This window comes from Ovis canadensis, chromosome 11 (assembly GCF_042477335.2).
Source record: "Ovis canadensis isolate MfBH-ARS-UI-01 breed Bighorn chromosome 11, ARS-UI_OviCan_v2, whole genome shotgun sequence".
NCBI classification, from domain to species: Eukaryota; Metazoa; Chordata; class Mammalia; order Artiodactyla; family Bovidae; genus Ovis; species Ovis canadensis.
This window is the reverse complement of record NC_091255.1, coordinates 32,151,233-32,174,705: the sequence shown is the minus strand read 5'-3', so window position 1 is coordinate 32,174,705 and position 23,473 is coordinate 32,151,233. Positions and strand designations below refer to the sequence as shown.

Below are 23,473 nucleotides of genomic sequence, written 5' to 3'. Positions count from 1 at the left end.
CGCTTAAAAGATACAGTGAATCACCAAGTATTTTACACTGTCTAAAGTGCTTTGATAACCATTATCTCCTCCCAACAACTAGGTGAGAGGCTAAACAAATGGATGTTTTTATTTGACAGAGGCATCTCCTGCAATTCAGAGGAGTGAAAGTCAAATGACTTGCTCAAGTTTTCTAGAAAAGACAAGGCAGAGGTTGCAAGATGCAGACCACCAATCCTCTGTGTCAGGTTCAGGTACCACCTGACTGCGCACCTTCCATGTGGTGGGCTGTAGTCAGGTCTTGCTTTTATTTCCAGCCTTCTTGTGTAATAGTCCAAACTCATCTCCCTCTTGTCTAGCTCAGTGCCCCTTATCCCTCACACCAAAGCATTTCTCATCTTCCTTTCTCTTGGTTAAACACTTAATGCCTCTCACTGGTTCCTCTTCCCATCACTGGTACTCCAGGACGAAGTCCACTTTCCTTTGCAATTTTTAAGAGGCCCTAGGCCTGCCCCAGCCCACCTCTGCAGCTGCAGCTCCCCAGTTCCCAGCAGTTCTGGAATATGTCTCAAGGGCTTCCCCCATGGCCTCCTGGGGGAAGGAAGACCCTTCCACTCTCTACTTGAAGAACTTCAACTCAATGGCAAGACCTGGTAAAATGTCACTGGGCAGCATTCTCTGACCTAACTTCTCAGTCCCCACGAGGTCGCAAACATCTGAAAACATGAACGACTGTGAAATGTCCAATCTGTGGATTTAGCCTAGCCCAGCTAAAGTCCTTCTCTCCGTGTGACCTTGAGCTTAGCTTCCTCCACTCAAAACTGGGGATAAGTACCAGCCCAGATGTGAGGACTCATCTGGTGGAGGGAGGGGAGGCGTCCAGGCTCCTGAGCCTGTTGTGGCTCAGCACAAAGTTTCGTGGGCCCTGACACTTCAATTAGCCACCTAACACCTTGCCTCTTGTCACCATGCCCTAGGCTACCTTCCACGCCCTCCTAAAGAAACCTTGGGCACCCTAGCCCCACCCCTTCGAGGGACTACGGGAGGCTCGGTGAGGGGTCGCTGAGGGTCAGGTTACCACTGCAGATTACAGACCGCGTGGTCATTTGGCAGACTTGCAACAGGAAACCATTGGGGGAGGAGACAGTATGCAATAGCAGTCCTAGACTTGTCTCCACCCAAGGTCAAGGCGCCCGCCCGACGGGCGGCGAACCGCAAGGACGCCTCTCCGCAGCCCCGCCCCTCGAGGGTGCCGGATGCCTATTTCTCGCCAAAGACAGGGCGCGTTCCCTTTAAGGCGTTCCAGAAAGTCACCGCGTTGGTACCCAGAGAACGAGGCGTGGCATATTTTGTCCCTCGCGGGCCTTCGTGGGCCGGGCCGGGCGCGAAGGCGGGGCAGAGAAGCGGCGGCGGGGTCAAAGGCTACCGCGCGCACCACGTGGGCCGGTGACTCCGTCCTTCCCGCAGCGGCAGCGGCGCGCAGGGCACTTGGGTTAGTGGCGCGGCGGGCGGCGCGGATAGCCGAGGCGGACGCCGGCTTCCGCCGCCATGGTCATCAAAACGGACGAGTTGCCGGCAGCAGCCCCGGCGGACAGCGCTCGGGAGCCCAGCTCGCAGGCCGGTGGCAAGGGGCGGCCAGGCGCGGCGGGTGAGTGGGGCCGGGGCCAGGGGGCAGCCGGGCTGGAGGCTGGACTGGGCCGAGTGCGCGCGTGGGTTTGGGGTGGCGCGAGGACCGCTGCCTTTTCTCCGCACCTGACCGGGTCGCATCTCGCCGAGCCCTCCACCGGGCGCCCCCGCCCTGAAGGTCACCTTCACTGTCGCCCCCGGCTGCGGCCCGGACTTGACACACGTGGGATCCCGGGGAGGGCAGCGGCGGCGAACACACGCGTGCCAGATCGTGGGGACACGTGCGCGCACACGCGGTTTCGGGGTGCGCCGGCTCCGCAGATAGGTGGACTTGGCGGCCCCACCCCCTACGCGCCCGGGCTTGGGGAACTCCCCCGACTGGGGTCACTTGACACTTGCTCCGTCTAGCTCCCCCTTTCCGTCAGGATCCCTAGGGTTCCCTGTGCACCCGGCTGCAGCCTTGCGAGTTCGGCTCAGCTTGGGACTTCTGAGGCTTGGTCTGTGGGAAGACCGCAAGTTGAGAGTGTGTGTTTTGAGAGGGGGTTTCTGTGGTTCATTCCCAGAGGCAAGGCTTTAACCCCTGTTATGCAGACTCTGATCTCCGCCCTGTTAGATGTCGGCCTGGTGGGCAGACTTGGAGTGGGGGGTGTCTACCTATGTATGGGGACAAAGCCGAACTCCTTGGCAGGAGGTAGTGTTTGTGCCAGAACTTGATCATTAACTCGCCTTATTGCGAAAAGTGGGTCAGCCCAGAGTTGCTGTTTTTAAGACAAAGGTCGTCAGCATGGAGTTGATCTCCCAGCTCTTCCCCGTGGAGACTGTGTGGCATTGACTTTGGGAGTGGCTGCAGTTTTTCTCTGGTCGTGTCTGCTTCTCTCCCAGGTTTCTTCTGTTCCTTCCATCACATCTTTGACTCCAGCTCTGAGGCCTGGGAGCCCCTCCCCAGCCCCTGGGCTATCTGCTTCAAATCTTTCTCAGAGCCTCAGAGCTGTGTTCCTTTCTGCCCTGGGTGGCCGTGGGAGTGCAGAACTAACCCTGCCTTCCACTCCCACAACTCTCCTCAAAAGACACTTGTCATCTTCATCTCCCTCTCCAGCTTCAGTGAGTCAGGATCAGAGCAGGGCTAGATGGGCTCTCTGGCCCTATAACGGGCCACAGCCAGGTTCGCTCGTGGTGGGGCATAGGTACTGTGGCAGCCTTGCTGATTGCCTGAAGAAGGCCAAGGTTTGGGCAGAGTGACAAATGCTGATGACTCCAACCTGCCAGGCTTCACCCCAGTGAGGCTCTGTCTGAATCAGTGGAGCAGGCTAGATAAGAGCAGGCTGATTTCCTCTCCAGCAGAGACCTGAAGAGATGAAGCGACTTGCCCAAGGTCACACAGCCATTTAGCATTTGGGTTTCCAGCTCCTGGCCAGATTGCCAAGGCTGCCTTGGCTAAGCAGGCTGACCCAGAGGAGGCTGGGAGAGGCATATGGGGTGGGCTGGGATGCTGAGAACTCAGGGCTCAGGAGAGAGGAGAATTGGAGAATTTCTCTGAGGGACTCTGTTTGCCACAACCTGGGTCAGGGACGCATCCAGCTAGCTGTTCATTTAGGGGAAACTAGAAGCCCACAAGCAGGTGGAACGTGGGCTCTCGAACCCTCTGGGAAACTTGTATAGAGCCAGGACTTGATTTCAGCCAGCCTGAATTTATTCAAAGGAGGATGGGGCTTTTATGGAGACTCTTCCCAACAGACCCTCTCCCAGGTTTCTGACCTCAGCACCCAGCTCTGGAAGACTCTTAGCCCCCTTGAGGAAGTGATCAAGGCCTTTTGTGGAGGGAGGTGGGGGGACCAAGGGTCAGTTGCCTTCTTAGGAATAAAGCTGCTTTTAGGGGTTAAGAGAACAGGCAGGTTTTTCAAGTTCATGGTGGTGTGTCGAGTTCCTTCTTCCTAGGGGAGGATTGCTTGGAGTCCAGGCCTGGAGCAGAGGGACAGGGGGCTGGCAGACTGGAGAGGAGCTTGGGGGCTTACGGGAGCTACTGGATGGTACCCCCCAGAGCTCTTCTTTTGGGTGGGCCTGAGCAGAGCAATTCAGGGAACACTAGATCCTTCCCAGGCCCCACAGACCTGATTCTGGCCTGGGTGGGGATAGGATGGAGGCAAGCAGATGCCTCCTTCCTTGGGGCTCTCCTTAGGCTGCCTGCCCCCACCCTTTTCTCTTGAAGCCCCAGGTTCCTGGGATGATCCCTTGTGAGGCCTTACTTCCTGCCCGGAGCCTTACCTGCAGAGGTTTTGGCTGGGGCGGGGCCTGGCCCTGGCACAGTCTATTGAGTGAGGCCATGCCAGGCTGGAGAATGCACACAGGAGCCACTTGGGATGGCTTACATTTCTTTTCTAACTCCTCTCTGCTGCCCATTGGATCCATTTTCTTCCAGGCCAGGGCAGGGCTGTGCTTTATCTCGTCATTCTGGTCTGGCCAGTGAAGACTTGGGGTGGGGGGTGTGCCATGCTGTTTGGGCAACCCCTTCCCCTTCTGCAAAGGATCACTGATCTCCTTCCCTACAGCCCAGATCCTGAGGGGTTTCTCCCTGGGGTAAGAAGGCATGGTGTGGAGGCTTGGGTATGGATAGAGGAAGGGGGTCCTGTTTACCTGGTGGGGGCTATAGCCTAGAGGGTGGCATTCAGGCCTGGGCTTGGACCTCTGACAGACCTGCTCTTTTCTTGACCTGGCCTGGCTGCCTGTTGCCTCTGCAACCTTGGGCAGCCTGCTCGCTCTTAACATTTTGGAGTCTCAGTTTCCTCAAGTGAGATGGGCTGGTTGAGCTAATGGAGGGACCTGCCGTGAACCGGGCCTAGAGTGAGCCTTGGCTCTGTGGTAACCAGGATGGGGGTGGTGGAAGCAGCTCCTCAGGGGTCATTGCCAGGCTGCCCTGCCCCGCCCTCCTCTCTAGAGGGTTAGGGCGTGTTTGGGGAGGGTAGTGGGAGCAGAGGGTCCCTGCCTGGCCCTCTACCTTCCGCTCAGAGTGTGCGAGCCAGAAGCCCTTGGTGGGGGCTGCAGGGAGCCAAGGGCCTGCTGCGTGCCAGCCCTTCAGGGCTGTCTGGACAGGACTGGAGGGGAGGGAAGGGGGCCAGGGAGGCCTGACTCCCCACCCCCACTCTGGTTAGTATGGATGCCGGAGCAGCCCTGCCTGGGTCCTGGCAACAAGTCAGAGGCCCTGGGAAGGCGTCCTGGCGAGGCTGGGCATGTTCCTCCTCCACCGCCACACGGCCTTGGGTCTCTTGCTGCCAGCTCTGTTTTCCCCAGGGGAGAGACTTGGTTTTCTCCTGGCAGCACAGGGGCTGCTGGGAAGGGAAGTCAGAGCCTGCCAGCTCCTTGGTGGAGCTGGAGGCCGGGGCACCGGTGCAGTTGTCCTCTGGGAGTCTGGGGGCCCCTCCCCCCTCCCACCAGAACGGGTGTTTCCCAGGAAGGGGAGAGCTGCCAGGTCACCTGCAGGGGGCAGCATGAGCCAGAGGCCCCCACCGGCCACTTGACCCAGGAGGAGGCAGGCAGGGCGCTCAGCGGCCGCCAGTGGACAGGGGGCAGCCACCTCATGGCCTGGGCCCGGGTCTGCACCAGCTGTTGCCGGCAGCTGGCGGAAGCGGTCCTGCCCACCCCCACTGGAGTTGGGGCAGAGGAGAGGACCCCCTTGCTGGGCCCTACCCCTGCCACCCAGTCGCCGGGGCCCTCGATCCGGAGGGTCCCAGGTAGCCCAGACTCCGGGTTCTCCTGCCCCACTAACTGCTTCACCAGCAGTGACCCCCTTTGGGGGGGATCTGGGGAGGCGGGCCTGAGCCCTGGTGGCAGCTTTACCCGGGGTCCCGGAGCCACCAGGGCCTCCTGGCCCACAGCCGTCCTGGCCGACCTTGAGCAGGATGCAAGGCAGGGGGAGTGTGCCCTTCCCAGGGCCGCCCCGGCAGGCCTGGTCCCGCTGAAACCCGAAGCCAACCAGAGCTCCAGCCCAGGGCCGACCAGCTGCATGGGGGCCAGGGTGGAGGCACAGCCCGGAACAAGGGACACGGGCAGTGCCGGGCCTGAGCTGCAGAGCGGTGGGCCTCACTGCTACAGAGGTCCCGTGAGTCCAGAACCCAGGAAGGGGCAGCGGCCGACCACACCAGGTGGGCTGTGGGGGCAGTGAGCTGGCCTCTTGTGGGGAGGTCACTGGGCCTTGATCCGTCGGTAGGGAGACCCTCAGGGTCCATTGGAGGAAAGAGGAAGGGCAGGGCGGGCTGTCCTTAGGGGAGTGGAGGCCCCTGGAAACCAGCCGCATGCCTTTGAAATCTGGTAGGGCATTGCATGCCCCCTGAGGGGGAACCTGTGTATGGTGCCTGCCTCCTGGGCAGGGCCCCTGGCCAGGGAGGGGGAGCAGGAGCTATGACCACCCTGGCCCTCGTCTGTCCTCACGACCCGGACTCAGGGAGCACAGGACACCTGTCTGGGTCCAGGTCTCTGGCTTCCCACCTTTGGGGTCTCAGACCTCAAAGTGGCTGTGCCGTACTGGGCGGGGGCCCCTCGTCCCAAAGGCTCGTCAGCCAGCGCAGCCTTTCTCAAGGACTCAGTGGGCGAAGGCTGTCTCAAGCCTGTCACGTCTCTTGCTGCATTTTGAAACCTGACCGGCCGCCACCCGTCTCCCACCACGCTGTTCTGTCTGCATTGTCGCGGAGCTGGCCAGGTTCTCCTGGGCTGGCTGCTCACTTTCCAGGGGCTGGGGGTTCACTCAAAGGAGAGGTCCTTGTGGTTCTTCGGGGGAGGAGGATGGGACTGTATCAGAGTGCCTGGCGGTTCTGTTTATCACTAAGTTGAGGGGACATGGTAAGAGGGAGTGGCGTTTCTCCACGTCAACCTCTGCCCACCCGCAGTGTGCCCTTATGTGCCAGGCTTACCTGGACTTTTCTGCTCTTTCCCGAGGCGATGGTGGGTCTGGGTAGAGCCCACACAGCCCTATGGCAATGTGCCCCATCTCCGCTCCTCACAGCAGGGTAGGGACGAGGAGGTGGAATCCAGAGGGGATCGCTGGGGTCTGGAGCAGGCCCGGCGAGCTGGTCTATCTGGAGCTCACAGATAAGCACAGGGCCAGTCTGGCTGCGAGGTGGACCCAGAAGGGAAGGCCCCGCGGGCCAACGGGCCTCCAGGCAGGCCTCTGTTGTGCTGGAGGGCTTCTGTGAGTTTCTCCTCTGTGCCCCAGGGTCAGGGTGGGGGGTCTCCTCTGCTCCCCCTAGTTCCTGGGGGAACTGTTCACCTGCTCCTCCTCTCCCCACATGAGTCCATTGCTATTCACAGATGTTAGGCTTTTACAGTAATTAATTCATTAGCTCAGTGCCTTTCTGTTGAGTGGGCAGGATAGAAGGAGGGAGACAGAGCTGCTAGTGTGAACAGCCACCCCAAGTGCTGTCAGGAGTCATTGGTCAGGCTTCCAGGAAGGAGATTTATTTCACCTAGGCCTTGACGGACGAGTAGGAGCCTGCCAGGCAGAGTGGTATGTAGGGGTCAGCACACCAAAGCACAGGTGGGAGGCAAGATGTGTGGCCTGTTCTGAGATTCCTGAGTAGTCTGGGGTAGCTTCACCTTGATGGAGAGAACGCAGGAGCTGAGAGGGACTTTCGACCCAAGACGTTTGGATCCTGTAAACAGTGGAGAGTGTTAGAACATTCTAAGTACCTTTTTATTGTTTTTGGAAGAGGCAAAATGGCTGTGTTTATTTGATTCTGTGGGTTTTCATTTGCTCATATTAACCATTAATTATGCAGGTTTACCATTAATTGAAACATTTTATGTTTTTACTATGGTCACATTTAACATCAACTTAAAAAGCACTGTATTTTAAAAAGCGATTATCTCTAGTGACCAGAATTTCATTCGTGGAAGCACAAGTGTTGTCTTTGGATCACATTTAAGCTACTCATCTGAGGATATGGTCATACCATGAAAATGTAGATTGCTTGTCGATTTCGAATGTAAAATATGAACAATTCACAAAGTTGCTCAGAGAGTTTGCTCCCTACAGTTTCAGGGTCCTAGTTTTCTCAAAAAACTCTTCATACATTTTTTTTTTCTAAATCATACCCTAAAATAAACACTAGTTAAACAATTGTGTCATACAGTAAGGAAAGTACAGACTTATAAGGAAAAGGTTAAATCACTCTTAATCCTATTCAAGGAAAGCCACTGAATTCTGGATCTTTTAGTCTTTCTGTTGGCAAAGATGTAAATGTGCCTATACACACATAGTTAGGACTGGTACATATACTGGGTGTTTTTGTTTTTAAGTACAATTGACTTACAGTGTTAAGGGTTTTTGTTTTTGTTTTGTTGCACTGAGTCTTCACTGCTGCTCTTAGGCTTTATCTGGCGTGACATGTAGCAGACTTTATCTTGCGGGCAGGGGCTACTCTCCATCGTGTTGCACGGGCTTCTCCCTGTGTTGGCTTCTCTCGGTAGCGGAGCACAGGCTCTAGATGCACAGACTGCAGTAGCTGCAGCTCATGGGCTTGGTGTTGTGACACACGGGCTCAGCTCTTCCGCAGCATGCAGAATCTTCCTGACCAGGGATCGAACCTGTGTTCCCTGCATTGGCAGGCGGATTCTTATCCACTGCACGACCAGGGAAGTCCCTGCAATGTTATATTAATTACAGGTGTATAGCAAGTGGTATTCTTGAAATAGGGAAAATGGCCTGCAGTCGTCCTATGATTAGGTTGGGGTGTGGTGAGGGGCATTTGCAGAGCAGGGGCTGGTTAGTGGAAGATGGTAAATTCCACGCTGACGAGATGAGTCTGGCAAGGCCTTGGGGATGGCCACACGTTGAAAACCTGGATCGAAGCCTGGATGGGTCACATGAGCTGTGAGGTGGGAGGGCATTTAGAATCACAGATAAGGGTGAGATGGAAATAAGGAGTGGCTGGGGCCCAGGACACCCACAGCTGGACTGCGGGAGAAGTCAAGCTGGAAAGGAAGGGACCAGAGTGTCCATCAGGGAAGAGGGGGAAGTGGATGTGGGGAGTGTTGCTGAAGCCACTTGCATTGGTGACTCTGGGGGAGTTGTCTGAGGAGCCTAATCACATGGATGCCAGACGGGGGTCCTGAGGAGAGATGGGAAACAAGTGCCCGGGGTGTGGAGAGTGCAGGCAGGAGCCTGCAGATGGCCAGAGCGGGGGTGCCGGGAGGAGTTGTGTGCTTGGGGTATGGTGGGCCTGGCACAGGGCCAAGTCTGGGGAGGACAGGCCAACGCCATTCTGTAGGGCGCTGCCCACCCTGGCTGGAGGCAGACCTCACCAGCAAGGCCCATCTGACTCAGCCCCCTTGTCCCCTGCAGAGCTGCCTTCAGTCATGCTGTTGAATGGGGACTGCCCAGAGAGCCTGAAAAAGGAAGAAGGGCCTGCTGAACCACCCCGGGAAAACGGGCTCGACGAGACGGAGCCGGGAGAGGAGACCACCGGACAGGAAGTCATCGTCATTCAGGACACAGGCTTTTCAGTGAAGATCCTGGCTCCTGGGATCGAGCCCTTCTCCCTCCAGGTAAGATAGCGGAGGGGTGCTGGAGGCTGGGCTTGTGAGGCGGGATGACTGTGGGGTCGCAAGCAGGAAACAGGGTCCTCTGCCTTCCAAGGTCACTCACGTGGTAGATATGGGAGTCCAGGTTCAAACTGTTGCCCCATTGCTAGAGGCCAGATCCCAGTTGGGACTGCCAGCCCTGTCTAGGGAGGAGTACAGTAGTGGCTGGCTAGTACTGGCGTCCCAGGGCTCCCCAGCTTTGGGTATGTCAACTCTCTGGCTGGAGTTTGTCTGCTTGAGAGAAGAGGGGTTTCCCTGGTGGTTCAGGGTTAAGTCTGCCTGCAATGCAAGAGACCCTGGTTTGATCCCCTGGAGAAGGGAATGGCTGTCCACTCTAGTATTCTTGCCTGGAGAATTCTGTGGACAGAAGAGCCTGGCAGGCTGCAGTCCATGGGGTGCAAAGAGTCAGACACAACTGAGCAACAAAGACTTTTACTTTGGGAGGAGAGAGGTAATGGTCGTCTCCAAGAGCAGAGCCTCCCCAGAGGCCTTGCAAATGGACTCCTTGGGGAACCAGATGAGGCCTCTTGCATCTTCTGGACCCACAGGCTTGAGCCCCAGGTCACACCTTCCTGAAAGAGGAAGTCATAGGGAAGAGGCAAGATGGCTGTTTTCTTTTCCTTGTTCTTACACCTCTGCTCAGAGTCTGCAGGAATAGTTGAAGCCTGTGGGTAATGAGGCCAGGCTCTGTCCTACACATGTATATACAGCCTGCATACATGCACACACACAGGTGCGGGTGGGCACAGTACTTATGGGCAGGTCCTGGACTTTAAAATACAAGCCACAAAGGGGAAAATGGTATTTGAAGCACTGATTTTAGGGACCCAGGTATCTGGCGCTGGAGAAACTGGTATGTTTTCACCAGGGTGGTGGGGGCCCTCTCCCTGGCAGGTCTCCCCCCAGGAGATGGTGCAGGAGATCCATCAGGTGCTCATGGACCGTGAAGACACATGTCATCGCACCTGCTTCTCATTGCATCTGGATGGCAACATGCTGGACCACTTCTCAGAGCTGCGCAGCGTGGAGGGGCTGCAGGAGGGCTCGGTGCTGCGCGTGGTGGAAGGTTTGTCTGGAAGTCGAGCAGCTCCCCGGGGGGGCCGGGACATGAGAAGGCGGGGCCAGGTGGCACTCTCCCCACCCTGCCCCTCCCACTGGCATCTCGGTATGTCTGTGTCATGGATGAGCATGTAGAGGCTTGGGGCGGTGTTGGACTTGTGGCAACAGGACAGGAGCACAGGTCTGCTTCTCTGGTCCTCTCTGGCACACCCTCCAACTTCAGGGTTAAATATCAGAGTCATGATTTAAAAAAAAAAAAACAACCAGTAGCAAGCAAGTGCTTGGAATCAGCCCATACAAATTTTATAGCGATAAAAGTTCAGTCTCTTAAGAAAACTGAAGTTTCATGGCTCGTGAAAGTTAGGCCCCTTGAGGAGCAATCAGCTGACATGATGAGGCTGGTCTATTTGTTAAAATAAAAAAGAAAAGATCCCGTAAACTTAGGTCACCTGGGGAGAGTGGCGCAGAGGTTCTAGGCATGTCACCCAAAGAATGAATGTGGGGGAAAAGTAACTCGGCTGTGCCCAGACTTATCCAATTACAGGTCCTCCCACCTCCCTCTGAAGAGCCCTCATGATTTCCTGAAATGTGAGTTGGGGAGCAGGGTTGAGCCTCTGCTGCCCTGGGGGAGGCCTGACCCAGGAGAAATGGACTGAGCATGTGGGGACAACCTAGCCAGTGTGACACTCATAGACAGAGAATTAGGGGGCTTCTGTGGGCTGCCACAGCCTGTGTGCACTTCCAGAGGTACTTCTTATGCCCTTTGGCAGAAGGTTCTTTGCAAACAAGGATCCCTGTTGATAGTCAGATATGTGTGTAGAAAGCAGATTTCCAGCCTAGGTGTTCATAAGGGAATCTGCAAGTTAAAGCCTAACATTGAAAATCAGTGCTACCCTTGCTTGTGCTCAGGCTGACTTCTCTCCACTGGGGAGGCTGTTGCCCTGGTAACGCCCTGCCCCTCCGCCTCCCGACAGAACCGTACACAGTGCGAGAGGCCCGCATCCATGTGCGCCACGTTCGAGACCTGCTCAAGAGCCTAGACCCCTCCGATGCCTTCAATGGGGTTGACTGCAACTCCTTGTCCTTCCTGAGCGTCTTTACCGATGGCGACCTGGGAGGTGCGGGAGGAGTTGGGGCTGGCGGTTGGGCAGAGGGGCTGGGAGCAAGTTGAATTGGGGCTGGTGAAGGGGGCTGGAGGCCTCAGCCTTCCCACCGGAGGGAAGTGGGAAGCACCAGGCCAGGGCCACTTGAGCTGGGGAGGGTGTTGGACCCCTGGGCCATCGTGTGCTGACCACCAGCCTCGGGTCCCTCAGACAGTGGGAAGCGGAAGAAGGGCTTGGAGATGGACCCCATCGACTGCACACCGCCTGAGTACATTCTTCCTGGGAGCCGGGAGCGTCCGTTGTGTCCTCTGCAGCCCCAGAACCGGGACTGGAAGGTGGGAGCTGGTCTCTGGGGACGGGGGCAGGGGACCGCCCACCAGGAGGCATGGCACGCTCACACTCAGCCCTCGCCACAGCCCCTGCAGTGCCTGAAGGTGCTCACCATGAGCGGCTGGAACCCGCCCCCCGGGAACCGCAGGATGCATGGGGACCTCATGTACCTGTTCGTGATCACAGCTGAGGACCGACAAGTCAGCATCACGGCCTCCACCCGGGGATTTTACCTGAACCAGTGAGTCCCTATGCGAGCCCATGGGGAGCCCGTGGGCAGCCGCCTGGGGGGCACCTGGCACAGTGATCGCCCTCTCTGCAGGTCCACGGCGTACCACTTCAACCCCAAGCCTGCCAGCCCCCGCTTCCTCAGCCATTCCCTGGTGGAGCTGCTCAACCAGATCAGCCCAACCTTCAAAAAAAACTTTGCCGCCCTGCAGAAGAAAAGGTAGCGCCTTGGCCTGTCAGTCTCTCATCTCCCAGGGTGGGTGATCTGGAGGCCTGGGATCTAGCACTTCTGTGCTAAGAAGCTGGACACGCAGCACCCAGAACCTCCCCCCTGAGGCAGCAGCCCTGGGACAGGTGGCTATGCGCCCCTGCTGGACTCTCCAGGAACAGAGCATTAGTGAGGAGACAGTGTGGCCTCGAAGAACAGGCCCGGGGCAGAGCTCTGGGCTCATTGGGCCACCCCATCTCCCCTCTGCTCGCTGCAGGGTCCAGCGCCACCCCTTCGAGAGGATCGCCACCCCATTCCAGGTGTACAGCTGGACAGCCCCCCAGGCAGAGCATGCCATGGACTGCGTGCGGGCAGAGGATGCCTACACCTCCCGGCTGGGCTACGAGGAGCACATTCCTGGACAGGTGCCTGTGGCCATCCCCGGCTCCTCTCTCCCTTCCCCTGCGGGGCCCAGGCTGGGTTCTCGGTGCCTATAGGGCTGCACAGGGTGGCAGGGGGGCGGGACTGCCCCAAGCAGGTGGTGGGGGCTCAGGCTGAGCTGGCCTATCCCTCCTGGTCTCTAGACCCGGGACTGGAACGAGGAGCTGCAGACCACACGGGAACTGCCTCGGAAGAACCTGCCTGAGCGACTGCTGCGAGAAAGGGCCATATTCAAGGTGCCCGTGGCCCCGCAGGCCTGACCACAGCCTCAGGCCCGCCAGCTGCCTCCCCACTGGTTTCCTGTGGATAAGAGGGAAGCTGGACAAGGGCTTCTGTGGATAAGGGCCTTTGGGGACCTTCCAGGCCATTCTGCTACTTTCTGCCTCCCAGCAGACAACCCCAGCCCCTTTTCCTGGCCTCTCTGAGATTTTAGAGTCTGGAGGTAGGGGTTGGGGGCGGGGAGCCATCTCCAGAATGGGCTGAGTGATGCCCACGCCCATTTCCCTCCCAACGAAGCCATATGGGGACCTGGGCACACGTGTCCTCTGATGTCCTCAGTGCTTTTGCTGACAGAGATGAGGAAAAAGCAGTGCTTTCAGGGGAAAAAAAGCTTTAAAATCGCCCGTAATTTTACTAGAGATGATAACAGTAACTATAAATGTCCTGGGTGCTCACTTTGCCAGGAGCTGGGCCAGGTGCCATGCAGGCTTGTAATCTCCCGACACCTTATAAAGGGCGATGGCTTTGTTTTGGCTGCACTGCTAGGCATATGGGATCTGATTTCCCCAACCAGAAATGGAACCCCTGGCCCCTGCGGTGGAAGCATGGACTCTTAACCAGTGGACCACCAGGGAAGGCCCCTGAAGGTCGATACTTTTATGTTATCTATAGACTGGTGGCTCAGAGGTTAAAGTGTCTACCTGCAGTACTGGAGACCTGGGTTCAATCCCTGGGTTGGGAAGATCCCCTGGAGAAGGAAATGGCAATCCACTCCAGTATTCTTGCCTGGAGAATCCCATGGACGGAGAAGCCTAGTAGGTTACGGTCCACGGGGTTGCAAAGAGTCAGACACGACTGAGCGACTTCACCTTCACCTTCACCATAGACACGAAGACAGATCTGAGAGGTGATCCAGCAGAGATCACCTGGCACATAGTTGGTGGATCCCAGACCCACCCAAGTCCTCCTGCCCCCCGTAATCACTGAGCTCTGCTGTCTCTCCAAGTATTTGATAAAAGTGAAAGTCACTCAGTCATGCCCAGCTGTTTGTGACCCCATGGACTATACAGCCCATGAAATTTCTCCAGGCCGAGATACTGGAGTGGGTAGCTGTTTCCTTCTCCAGGGGATCTTCCCCAACCAAGGGATGGAACCCAGGTCTCCTGCTTTGCAGGCAGATTCTTTACCAGCTGAGCCACCAGGGAAGCCCATAGGTGTTACGTTTTTTCTGAACTGGGGTTTCTGGCGCTTTTCCAAGTGTGGGAAACCTTCGTCCTGCTTACCTCCGCCAGCCCCGGTGAGCTTGGCCAGGTGAGATGCACCGACACCGCGGCTCCCTCACCCTCTGACCTCCGGCCCCCAGGTGCACAGCGACTTCACGGCGGCAGCCACACGGGGCGCCATGGCGGTCATCGACGGCAATGTGATGGCCATCAACCCCAGCGAGGAGACCAAGATGCAGATGTTCATCTGGAACAACATCTTCTTCAGCCTGGGCTTCGACGTTCGCGACCACTACAAGGACTTCGGCGGGGACGTGGCGGCCTACGTGGCGCCCACGAATGACCTGAACGGCGTGCGCACGTACAACGCGGTGGACGTGGAGGGGCTGTACACGCTGGGCACGGTGGTGGTGGATTACCGCGGCTACCGTGTCACGGCCCAGTCCATCATCCCCGGCATCCTGGAGCGGGACCAGGAGCAGAGTGTCATCTACGGCTCCATTGACTTCGGCAAGACAGTGGTGTCGCACCCGCGGTACCTGGAGCTGCTGGAGCGCACAAGCCGGCCCCTCAAGATCCTGAGGCACCGGGTGCTCAACGACCGGGACGAGGAGGTGGAGCTCTGCTCATCCGTGGAGTGCAAGGGCATCATCGGCAACGACGGGCGCCACTACATCCTGGACCTGCTGCGCACCTTCCCCCCCGACCTCAACTTCCTGCCCGTGCCCGGCGAGGCGCTGCCCGAGGAGTGCACCCGCGCCGGCTTCCCCCGCGCTCACCGCCACAAGCTGTGCTGTCTGCGCCAGGAGCTGGTGGACGCCTTCGTGGAGCACAGGTGGGGCACGGGCTTGCGGCTGCAGCCTCAGGCAAGGAGGGCGGTGCTGGCGTCTGACCCCAGATCGGGGAGGCTTTGGGAAGTGAAGAGGAACGAGCTCTGGGCCCATCACTGTGGCATCCAGCTTCCCCCCACAGACAGACGCCCAAGAGCTTCATGTAGATGGCAAAAAGTGAGAGCGGTGGCTTTCTGCTGCAGTGGCGCTGTTTCCTCGAGAAGCGTGTGGACATCTGCTTAGGCGTTTTTGAACCTCCCAGTGCTGTGGCCCTTGGGTGGGGGGATACAGGTGGGGTCCCCACTGCTGGTGGTCAGTGCTTAGGAGTTAGCCCATCAAATGTCCTGTGCCAGGAATAATTCTCCCTTTTAAAACGCCAGCAGGGTCCCTGGTGCTCTCAGGAGCCCTGGCCTGCATGGTGAGCCAGCCTCCCACCCCAACAGACACACCCAGCTGTCTTCCTGTCTAGGAAGATCCCCATTTTTGCTGTGACCTGCCACCACCTGGTAGGATGGCTGGGCTGGCACGTGTACACACGCGTGGACATTGCTCCCTGGACAGGACAGGACGTGTCCCCGGCCCCAACGTCCTTAAGCCCAGCAGGGCAGGAGCTGGGGCCTGGCTCAGGTCCCCCCACGGCCAGCAGGAAGCTGTCAGACCGGTGGCCTCCTAGACGCTCCTCTCCCGTCCCCTGCTCCACCCAACCCACTGTGCCCTAGGTACCTGCTCTTCATGAAGCTGGCGGCCCTACAGCTGATGCAACAGAAGGCCAGCAAGGTGGAGAGCCCCACGTCCCTGGAGAACGGCGACGCCCCGTCCTCGGAGTCCAAGCCTGAAGATCCCCCAGCGCCCGAGGCGGGGGGCGAGGCAGAGGGCAGCAATGCTAGTGGCCTGGCCAAGGTGAAGGAGCTGGCAGAGACCATTGCCTCGGACGACGGGACAGGTGGGGCTGCTGGGGGAGCCCCAGGCCAAGGGAGGCTCGGGCTGCTACCCAACCCGTGGGGGAGGCGGGGCAGCTCCTAACAGGCCATGTCTTCACAGCAGACCCTCGGAGTCGGGAGGTGATCCGCAATGCATGCAAGGCAGTGGGTTCCATCAGCAGCACGGCCTTTGACGTCCGCTTCAACCCTGATATCTTCTCGCCGGGTGAGTGGTCCTCAGGGGCCCCAGTACTGGGGGCCTGCTTGCCTACCTGAATGCTGCTGTCTGTGTGTCTGCCTCTCTTCTGCCAGCTCACACCTCCTTGCTCTCCCTCCCACCCACAGGAGTGCGCTTCCCTGAGTCCTGCCAGGAGGAGGTTCGGGACCAGAAGCAGCTGCTGAAAGATGCCGCTGCCTTCCTGCTCTCCTGCCAGATACCTGGCTTGGTGAGGGCAGGGTGGGGCAGGGGGTGGCACAGAGGAGGGGCAGTGGGGGTTACAGGCTCTGGGGCCTCATTCGCGTCTGGGAACTTGTGGAGCCTTTACCTAAGCCTCCTGACGTGCGAGGCAAACGGGGAGTTCTCGTTCCCAGAATAGGGCCACTGACACAAAGGGCCAAGGCAGGCATCAATTGTGCCCTGGGTGCCCTCCCTTGGGGGCTGGCAGCGGGGGTATGGTCCTCCAAAGACCCCGTGTGAGGGGATGGCAGACAGAGGGCGTGGGAGCATCTTTGCCCCCCCGCCCCCACCCCTGCAAGAAGCTTTGTACGGAGTACCTGTGTGTGTACAGAGAGGGCTTGCTTCCTGCCGAGGCGGCCCTGAGTGCGGCTGTTGTGATTGTTCCCCGGTCTTTGAGACGAGCCTGCCGTGCCCGCTGCTCCAGGGCCCACAAGACAAGGCTCAGTCTCAGAGTGAAGCCATGGCCCTGCTCCTTCCAGTGCGGTCACAGGGGAGCCTTGCTGCCCCCCACTGCTGTTTCCCTGCCAGTGGGCCCAGCAGTCACAGGGTGACGGTGGGCTGTGCAAAAGGCCGGGGATGAGAGCTCACATCCCTTTCTCTGCTTTCCTCTTCCTGACTGGGAGCAGGGGGTCTTAGTCCCTTCCTTCCTCAGGGCCCCAGAATAGCGGGAGCCCCCATTGGCAAGACCTGGGGCAGGAGGAGGTAGAGGGCCTGGGCTGGGGAGGGGCCTGACCTGCTGCAGCCCGCAGGTGAAGGACTTCACAGACCACACGGTACTGCCCATGGACGGGGCCACGCTGGCCGAGGTGATGCGCCAGCGTGGCATCAACATGCGCTACCTGGGCAAGGTGCTGGACCTGGTGATGCGAAGCCCGGCCCGTGACCAACTGGACCACATCTACGTGAGTGGTGCCCAGGGCGGCTGAGAGATGGAGCAGGGACGGGGGACTGGGCTGGAGGCCTGGAGCCCAACCCAGACACCCCCCCCTTTTTCTCTGAACCCGTGCAGAAAATTGGCATCGGAGAGCTCATCACCCGCTCTGCTAAGCACATCTTCAAGACGTACCTACAGGTACTGCCGCTCCCTCCAGCCCGGCTCAGGGAGGTGTCGGGGGAGCCCGGGTGGTGACAGCGGTCCCACCTCCCTTGCAGGGGGTCGAGCTCTCGGGGCTCTCGGCCGCCATCAGCCACTTCCTGAACTGCTTCCTGAGCTCCTACCCCAACCCCGTGGCCCACCTGCCAGCCGACGAGCTCATCTCCAAGAAGAGAAACAGGAGGAGGCGAAACCGGCCCCCAGGGGCAGCGGATAACACAGCCTGGGCCATCATGACCCCCCAGGAGCTTTGGAAGAACATCTGCCAGGAGGCCAAGAACTACTTTGACTTCAGCCTCGAGTGGTGCGTGCGTGAGTGGGTGTGGCAGTGACAGTCTCCGGCGGAGGAATGGGAGAAGAGAAAGGGGCCTGCGGGAGACCACTTGCTGGGGGAAAAGGGAGAGGGGCCCCCGTGCCCAGGGGCTCAGGTGGAGGGGTGTGGATGGGTGCTGGGCTGCTCGGTCCCACCCTCCGCTCCTCCCCAGTGAGACGGTGGACCAGGCCGTGGAGACCTATGGGCTGCAGAAGATCACACTGCTGCGGGAGATCTCCCTGAAAACTGGCATCCAGGTGGGCTGGGTTCGGAGCGTCCTGCAGGGTCCCCGGGGCCTCGGGTGAAGCTGGTGGGCCAGTGCTAGCCGTGTGAGCCTGGGCTGAGGCTCCCTGTGGGTGTTGGGTGGGGTCCCCAGATCCTGCTGAAGGAGTACAGCTTCGACAGCCGCCACAAACCCGCCTTCACGGAGGAGGACGTGCTTAACATCTTCCCCGTGGTCAAGCATGTCAACCCCAAGGCCTCGGACGCCTTCCACTTCTTTCAGAGTGGGCAGGCCAAAGTACAGCAGGGTGCGTGCCAGGTGCGGCTGCCGGGGGGGGGGGGTGGGGGCGTTGGAGAGGGACCCCCAGCCCAAACCCAGGCCAGCCCTGACCTTCTGCCCCCGGGTGCCCTGCAGGCTTCCTAAAGGAGGGCTGTGAGCTTATTAACGAGGCCCTGAACCTGTTTAACAACGTGTATGGGGCCATGCACGTGGAGATCTGTGCCTGCCTGCGCCTGCTTGCCCGCCTCCACTACATCATGGGCGACTACGCCGAGGTGGGCTTGTGCACCTTCTGAGGGGTGGTCAGCTGGGCCCTGGGTTGTGTTCTCACCCCGCTGGCCCAGCAGGATGGGGGGTGTCCAGGCAGGCAGAACTGGAGCCCTGTCATCCCAGAGATACTGCTTACCTCCAGGCCCCCCAGGAGGAGCAGGTGGAAAACCTGGGATGTGCTTGCTCTGCCTGTACACCCCTCCCCCGCCCCCAGTTCCCCCTGCCCCAGCAGCTGTGTCCTGGGGGAGCTGCGGTGCCCGTGGACACAGTGGGAGTGATGCCAGGGCCTTCCTTCCCTTCACAGGGACAACGAGGGGCATGTTCTCACTCAGTGCCTTGTGAGCGCCCTGGAAGCTGCCCAGGGACTGTGCTGTTGGCTGTACTGGCCAGGGGCCTGGTGGTGGTCACCCGCCTTGTTAGCCCCCGGGTTTGAGGCTGCCTCGGTGTGGGCACACTGCAGGTGCTCCACTCGCCTCCAGCCATAGGACTCCTTGTTTTTTTTCGCCTGTATATGCCTCCTTGTCGTAGTATGAATATTTTATTTTTAGTACAACTTTAGATTGCATATGCAAGTGTTTGCATAGACTAAGACAGTCTTTTAAAATGTGAAGCAGCCTCGGGGTGGGGTGTAGACTTCCCTGGTCACAGCAGCTGGATTCTGACCACTTCTTTGCCTCCTTGGTGCAAAGTAAAAATAGAAATTGCAGCCAGAGATGAAGAGTCCTGAGCTGCCTAGAGGCTCATGGGCGAGACAGACAGACAGACGGGGTGTGGGGCGGTGCCACCTGGGGATGACAGCCCCTCACCTCTCCCAGGCCCTCAGTAACCAGCAGAAGGCCGTGCTAATGAGCGAGCGAGTGATGGGCATCGAGCACCCCAACACCATCCAGGAATACGTGAGTAGCCGGCGGGGGCGGGGCCGGGGCGGGGCCGGCGGGGCCGGGGGCGGGGCGGGCGGCCAACCTCACCTGACCCGGTCTGCCCCTGCAGATGCACCTGGCGCTGTATTGCTTTGCCAGTAGTCAGCTGTCCACCGCCCTGAGCCTGCTGTACCGCGCCCGCTACCTCACACTGCTCGTGTTCGGGGAGGACCACCCTGAGATGGCGCTGCTGGACGTGAGTGCTGGGGAGGGGCAGCGGGACTAGCCTCCATCCCAGGGGAGTGGGAGCTGACCAGGGCCCTCCCGACTGCCCCCAGAACAACATCGGGCTGGTGCTGCACGGAGTGATGGAGTATGACCTATCGCTGCGCTTCCTGGAGAATGCGCTGGCCGTCAGCACCAAGTACCACGGGCCCAAGTCCCTCAAGGTGGCCCTCAGGTGAGGCTGTGCTGGGTCAGGGGGCAGGGAGACCCCGGGCCACAGGGTCCCAGGAAGCACTTGAATCGAGGGCGGGCGCGGGATCCAGCATTCTGCCCTCCATCTGACTCCTGAGGAAATTTCTCTCACCTTCCATCTTTTCTCTGAGTCCTGGACTTGACGTTTTACCCCAGGAGAGATCCCGGGGTGGGATCTAGAGTACCCCGCACACACCGCCATTAGTGCCCACTGGCCCGTTGACGTCCCTCCCTTGCCCCCCACCCCGCGCCCTGCCTCCCTATAGCCACCACCTGGTCGCCCGCGTCTATGAGAGCAAAGCCGAGTTCCGCTCCGCCCTGCAGCACGAGAAGGAAGGCTACACCATCTACAAGACTCAGGTGGGCCAGGGCGGGGCGCAGGGCGGGGTCAAGGGCGGAGCTGAGGGCGGCCCTCATCTCTCCCCGCTCGCGCCCTGCAGCTGGGCGAGGACCACGAGAAGACCAAGGAGAGCTCCGAGTACCTCAAGTGCCTGACCCAGCAGGCCGTGGCCCTGCAGCGCACCATGAACGAGATCTACCGCAACGGCTCCAGCGCCAACATCCCGCCCCTCAAGGTGGGTCTCCGAACGGGGCTGGGTGGGCTCCCCTCCTCCCTGGCCTCCGCAGCTCATGCTCCCCGCGCCCCTCAGTTCACAGCCCCCAGCATGGCCAGCGTCTTGGAGCAGCTGAACGTCATCAACGGCATCCTCTTCATTCCTCTCAGGTGAGGCCCCACTTGGACGGTGGCCTTTCCTTTCCTGGTTTATTAACCACGGGACTGAGGTGGCTGAGACTGGGAAGGACCGCCCTTAGTGACTCCTTCCAGAAATACTCTGCATTATGGTGCAAACGCAGCTCTGTCATCTTTCTTCCCCCGAAGGCACAAAATTGTAGCAAACCAGGCACATATTTTTCTCCTGCATTTAATCGATCTTGGCGATCATTTCATGTCAGTATGTAATAGAGCTAATGGTAAAGAACCCACCTGCCAATGCAGGAGACTTTAAAGAAATGCTGGTTCAGTCCCTGGGTTAGGAAGATCTCCTAGAGAAGGGCATGGAAACCCACTCCAGTATTCTTAACTGGAGAATCCCATGGACAGAGGAACCTGGGTGGCTCCAGTCCATAGGTTTGCAGATTTGGCCACAACTGAAGCTACTCAGCAGGCATGTAAAGAGCAGCTTCATTCTTTCACTGAGCTCCTGCTCTGTCCGTGTAGGGACATGCCTTAGCGCTGGGCCCTGGGGGTCTCTTGCTCTTGGACAAGCAGCCACAGCCCTGCCCTCGAAAGCCCCGCACCCCGCCTCCCTCTCGCCTGTCTGGGGCCTGGGTCTGGTCCGGTCAGCTTTAGGGCGTTTAGAGCAGACCTGCTGCACGTTGCACCTGTGCTCTGGCTGTGGCCGACGACAGGAGCGGCCAGAGTGCCCAGGGTTTAGGCGGGATGGGGGGCAGGCCTTCCCTGGAGGCTAGCAGGTATGTGGAGCTCTTACTTTCACTGCAGAAAGTGCAGAGCCTGATCTTGCCCTAAGTTGAAGCAAAGCCAGGAAGGTGACGGAGGGCCCAGGCCCACCCTGATGCCCACCCTCCACCCCATCCTTCTACTCAGCCAAAAAGACTTGGAGAATCTGAAAGCTGAGGTGGCACGGCGGCAGCAGCTCCAGGAGGCCAGCAGGAACAGGGATAAGGCCGAGGAGCCCATGGCCACCGAGCCGGAGCCCGTGGAGGCCTCAGAGGATGCGGCCACCCAGCCCCCGGCTGCCAAGGACCCTTCCTCCCCGAGCTTGCAGGGGTAGAAGGGGAGAGACGGACAGTCAGTCAGCTGCCCCCGGTGATCCAGACTCCAGGAGAAGGTGGCACGCCCTGCACATCAGGAGAGGAATCAAGTCCCTCTTCCTCCACGTTTCCAACCCCATCCCCACCCCTAGCATCCTCCTGGGACCCGGGCCTGCCTGAACCCGGAGATGTTCTTGCACTGGTTCAATGAACACACGCTGCAGGGGCCTCATGGAAGACATGTGAATGGAGTGTGTGGGCATCCCCCACAGGTGCCTCTGCAGGTACCCATCCACGAGCAGGTGTGTGCGAGTACCTCTGTGCCCACGAGTGCCCTGATCCATCCTTCCTGACTTGTACATAGCCCCGAGCTGGTCCCCAGTGAGTGACGCGCGGATGGGATTTCTCAGGTCGTTTGTATATGTGACATGACGGCTGCTGCTGCTGCTGCCACGGCCCCTCAGTCCGACGTGGCTGAAAGTCCAGGTCTGAAGCCAAAAAGAGTGGCACTTTCCTGTGTTCTGGGATTGAGGGGGCGGCCTGAGCTCTGCGGAAGGGCTGGAGGACTGGGGAGCACTTTAGCTTTGTGGCGGGGTGAGGGCCGCAGCAGCTTTACTGATCGTGGTTGGGGCCTGGCCTGGCTGTGCTGGGGGTGGGGAAAGGGGTGGCCAGGGGCAGTTCCCAGACATCCCTGTGCCCAGCCCTGGTTGTTGGCCCTAGGCCCCAGCAGGAGGTGCTTCCTCCCTCTCCCTGCACCCCAGCTGGGGCTAACCTTGGGGTCTAGTCTGAATGTATCCTCCTTGTTGAACCTCAGCTGCCTAACGCACAGTGGGGTGGGGGTGGGGGGGCTAGGGGAACTAGGGCTGAATCATGGATCCTGGGGGAAGAGTTATAAATTCAGGAGTGATTACTTGGTGGTGGAGCCTAGCTCCCTACCTGGACCTCGGCCACACTGGCACCTTTGACAGAGAGGAGCCCTGGGGGTGGCAGGGAGGGGCCTGCAGAAGGCTGCGGCCCCCACAGGCCCCAGCTCCCCCTCTGCCACTGGCCTGTGCTGCTGCTTGGCGGGTGGGGGGAGACGGCCGTCCTTCTGAACTGGAGGGAGCTGTCCCCATGCTGGGGCCTCTGCCTGGTGGCTTGGCGGGGAGCTGCTTATGGGTATGGTCTGTCCGACACCTTGTTTCAAAGGGAGTGGGTGGGAGCTAGCAAGCGAGGCATCCCCACGGCTGATCAAGAACTTTTTCTTGTTTTTAAACCATCACGTCTTCATTTCACATTGGAATAAAGTGAGTTTTTGAAACCTGCTGTCCCAGCCTCTCCTGCGTGTTTTGTACAGTCTTATTCCATGGTGAGGATTGTTGCCAGAAGTGGTACCTAGTAAAAAGAGTTGAAAGCTGTTTAGGTCAAATTCGGGGTTATCCTTATAACGTCACTTAAGTGGGAGGAAGCGGGTGGACAGAGCCGCAGGCGCCCAGCTGGGGTTTACCAGTCTGCTGGTGACTAGACCCCTAGGGCACATGGATGAACATCAGAAAGGAAACAGACTGTCTCCTTTAAGAACTCTGTGGTGCTGGCTGGGGTGAGGGGCATTTCCAGGTGAGGCCCCAGGCCCTGATGGGCTGTTGCACACCTAACTGGGCATTACCCTTGTCCCTGTGCTTGTCAGGAGGACTGGGTGCCAACCCCGCCTCCCTGCCCCAGAGGACTGGAGTAGAGAGATGTCCAAAGTTTGGCATCCTATGTAGGCCCTTGAGATCTAATGTCCTGGGGGAAGCAGAGCCCACCTAGGCGGGCTTGAGGGGCAGGACCTGTGAAGAGGAGGGAAGGGTTGTGGGGAGACGTGTCCCAAGAAATGTCTACAGCCATAGTTCTGAGCAGACAGGCGCGCAGCCTCGTGCGGAACTCGAATGCCTCTGAATACTTGGAGAGTGCTTTGTGTGTGGCATGGAAACAAAAATTCCAGTCCTGATGTCTGTTAGTTTTCTTGAGCCAA

At 59.0% G+C, this 23,473-nt stretch overlaps 1 protein-coding gene across 6 annotated transcripts; it reads left to right on the top strand.

The window, feature by feature from the left end:
• Positions 1-1,376: 1,376 nt before the first annotated feature.
• On the top strand, positions 1,377-22,785 carry CLUH (clustered mitochondria homolog). 6 transcript variants are annotated; one of them, XR_011247018.1, is made up of 27 exons: positions 1,377-1,627; positions 8,936-9,138; positions 10,069-10,240; positions 11,208-11,351; positions 11,547-11,671; positions 11,753-11,907; positions 11,989-12,114; positions 12,380-12,527; positions 12,687-12,779; positions 14,126-14,820; positions 15,535-15,758; positions 15,857-15,961; positions 16,081-16,181; positions 16,942-17,094; positions 17,202-17,264; positions 17,345-17,589; positions 17,771-17,855; positions 17,975-18,128; positions 18,236-18,375; positions 19,186-19,266; positions 19,361-19,486; positions 19,569-19,690; positions 19,974-20,067; positions 20,148-20,282; positions 20,358-20,431; positions 21,314-21,782; positions 21,891-22,785. XR_011247018.1 is itself a non-coding variant. In XM_069542759.1 (26 exons), the coding sequence occupies exons 1-26, from the start codon at positions 1,528-1,530 to the stop codon at positions 21,498-21,500; spliced, it is 4,047 nt and encodes a 1,348-aa protein (XP_069398860.1). In that variant the 5' UTR covers positions 1,377-1,527; the 3' UTR covers positions 21,501-22,785. The 6 variants fall into 6 exon arrangements, 5 of the variants coding, with proteins under 5 accessions (XP_069398860.1, XP_069398859.1, XP_069398861.1 ...); XM_069542759.1 differs by having other exon boundaries at positions 15,860-15,961; positions 21,314-22,785; XM_069542758.1 differs by having other exon boundaries at positions 21,314-22,785.
• The last annotated feature ends 688 nt before the right edge of the window (positions 22,786-23,473 follow it).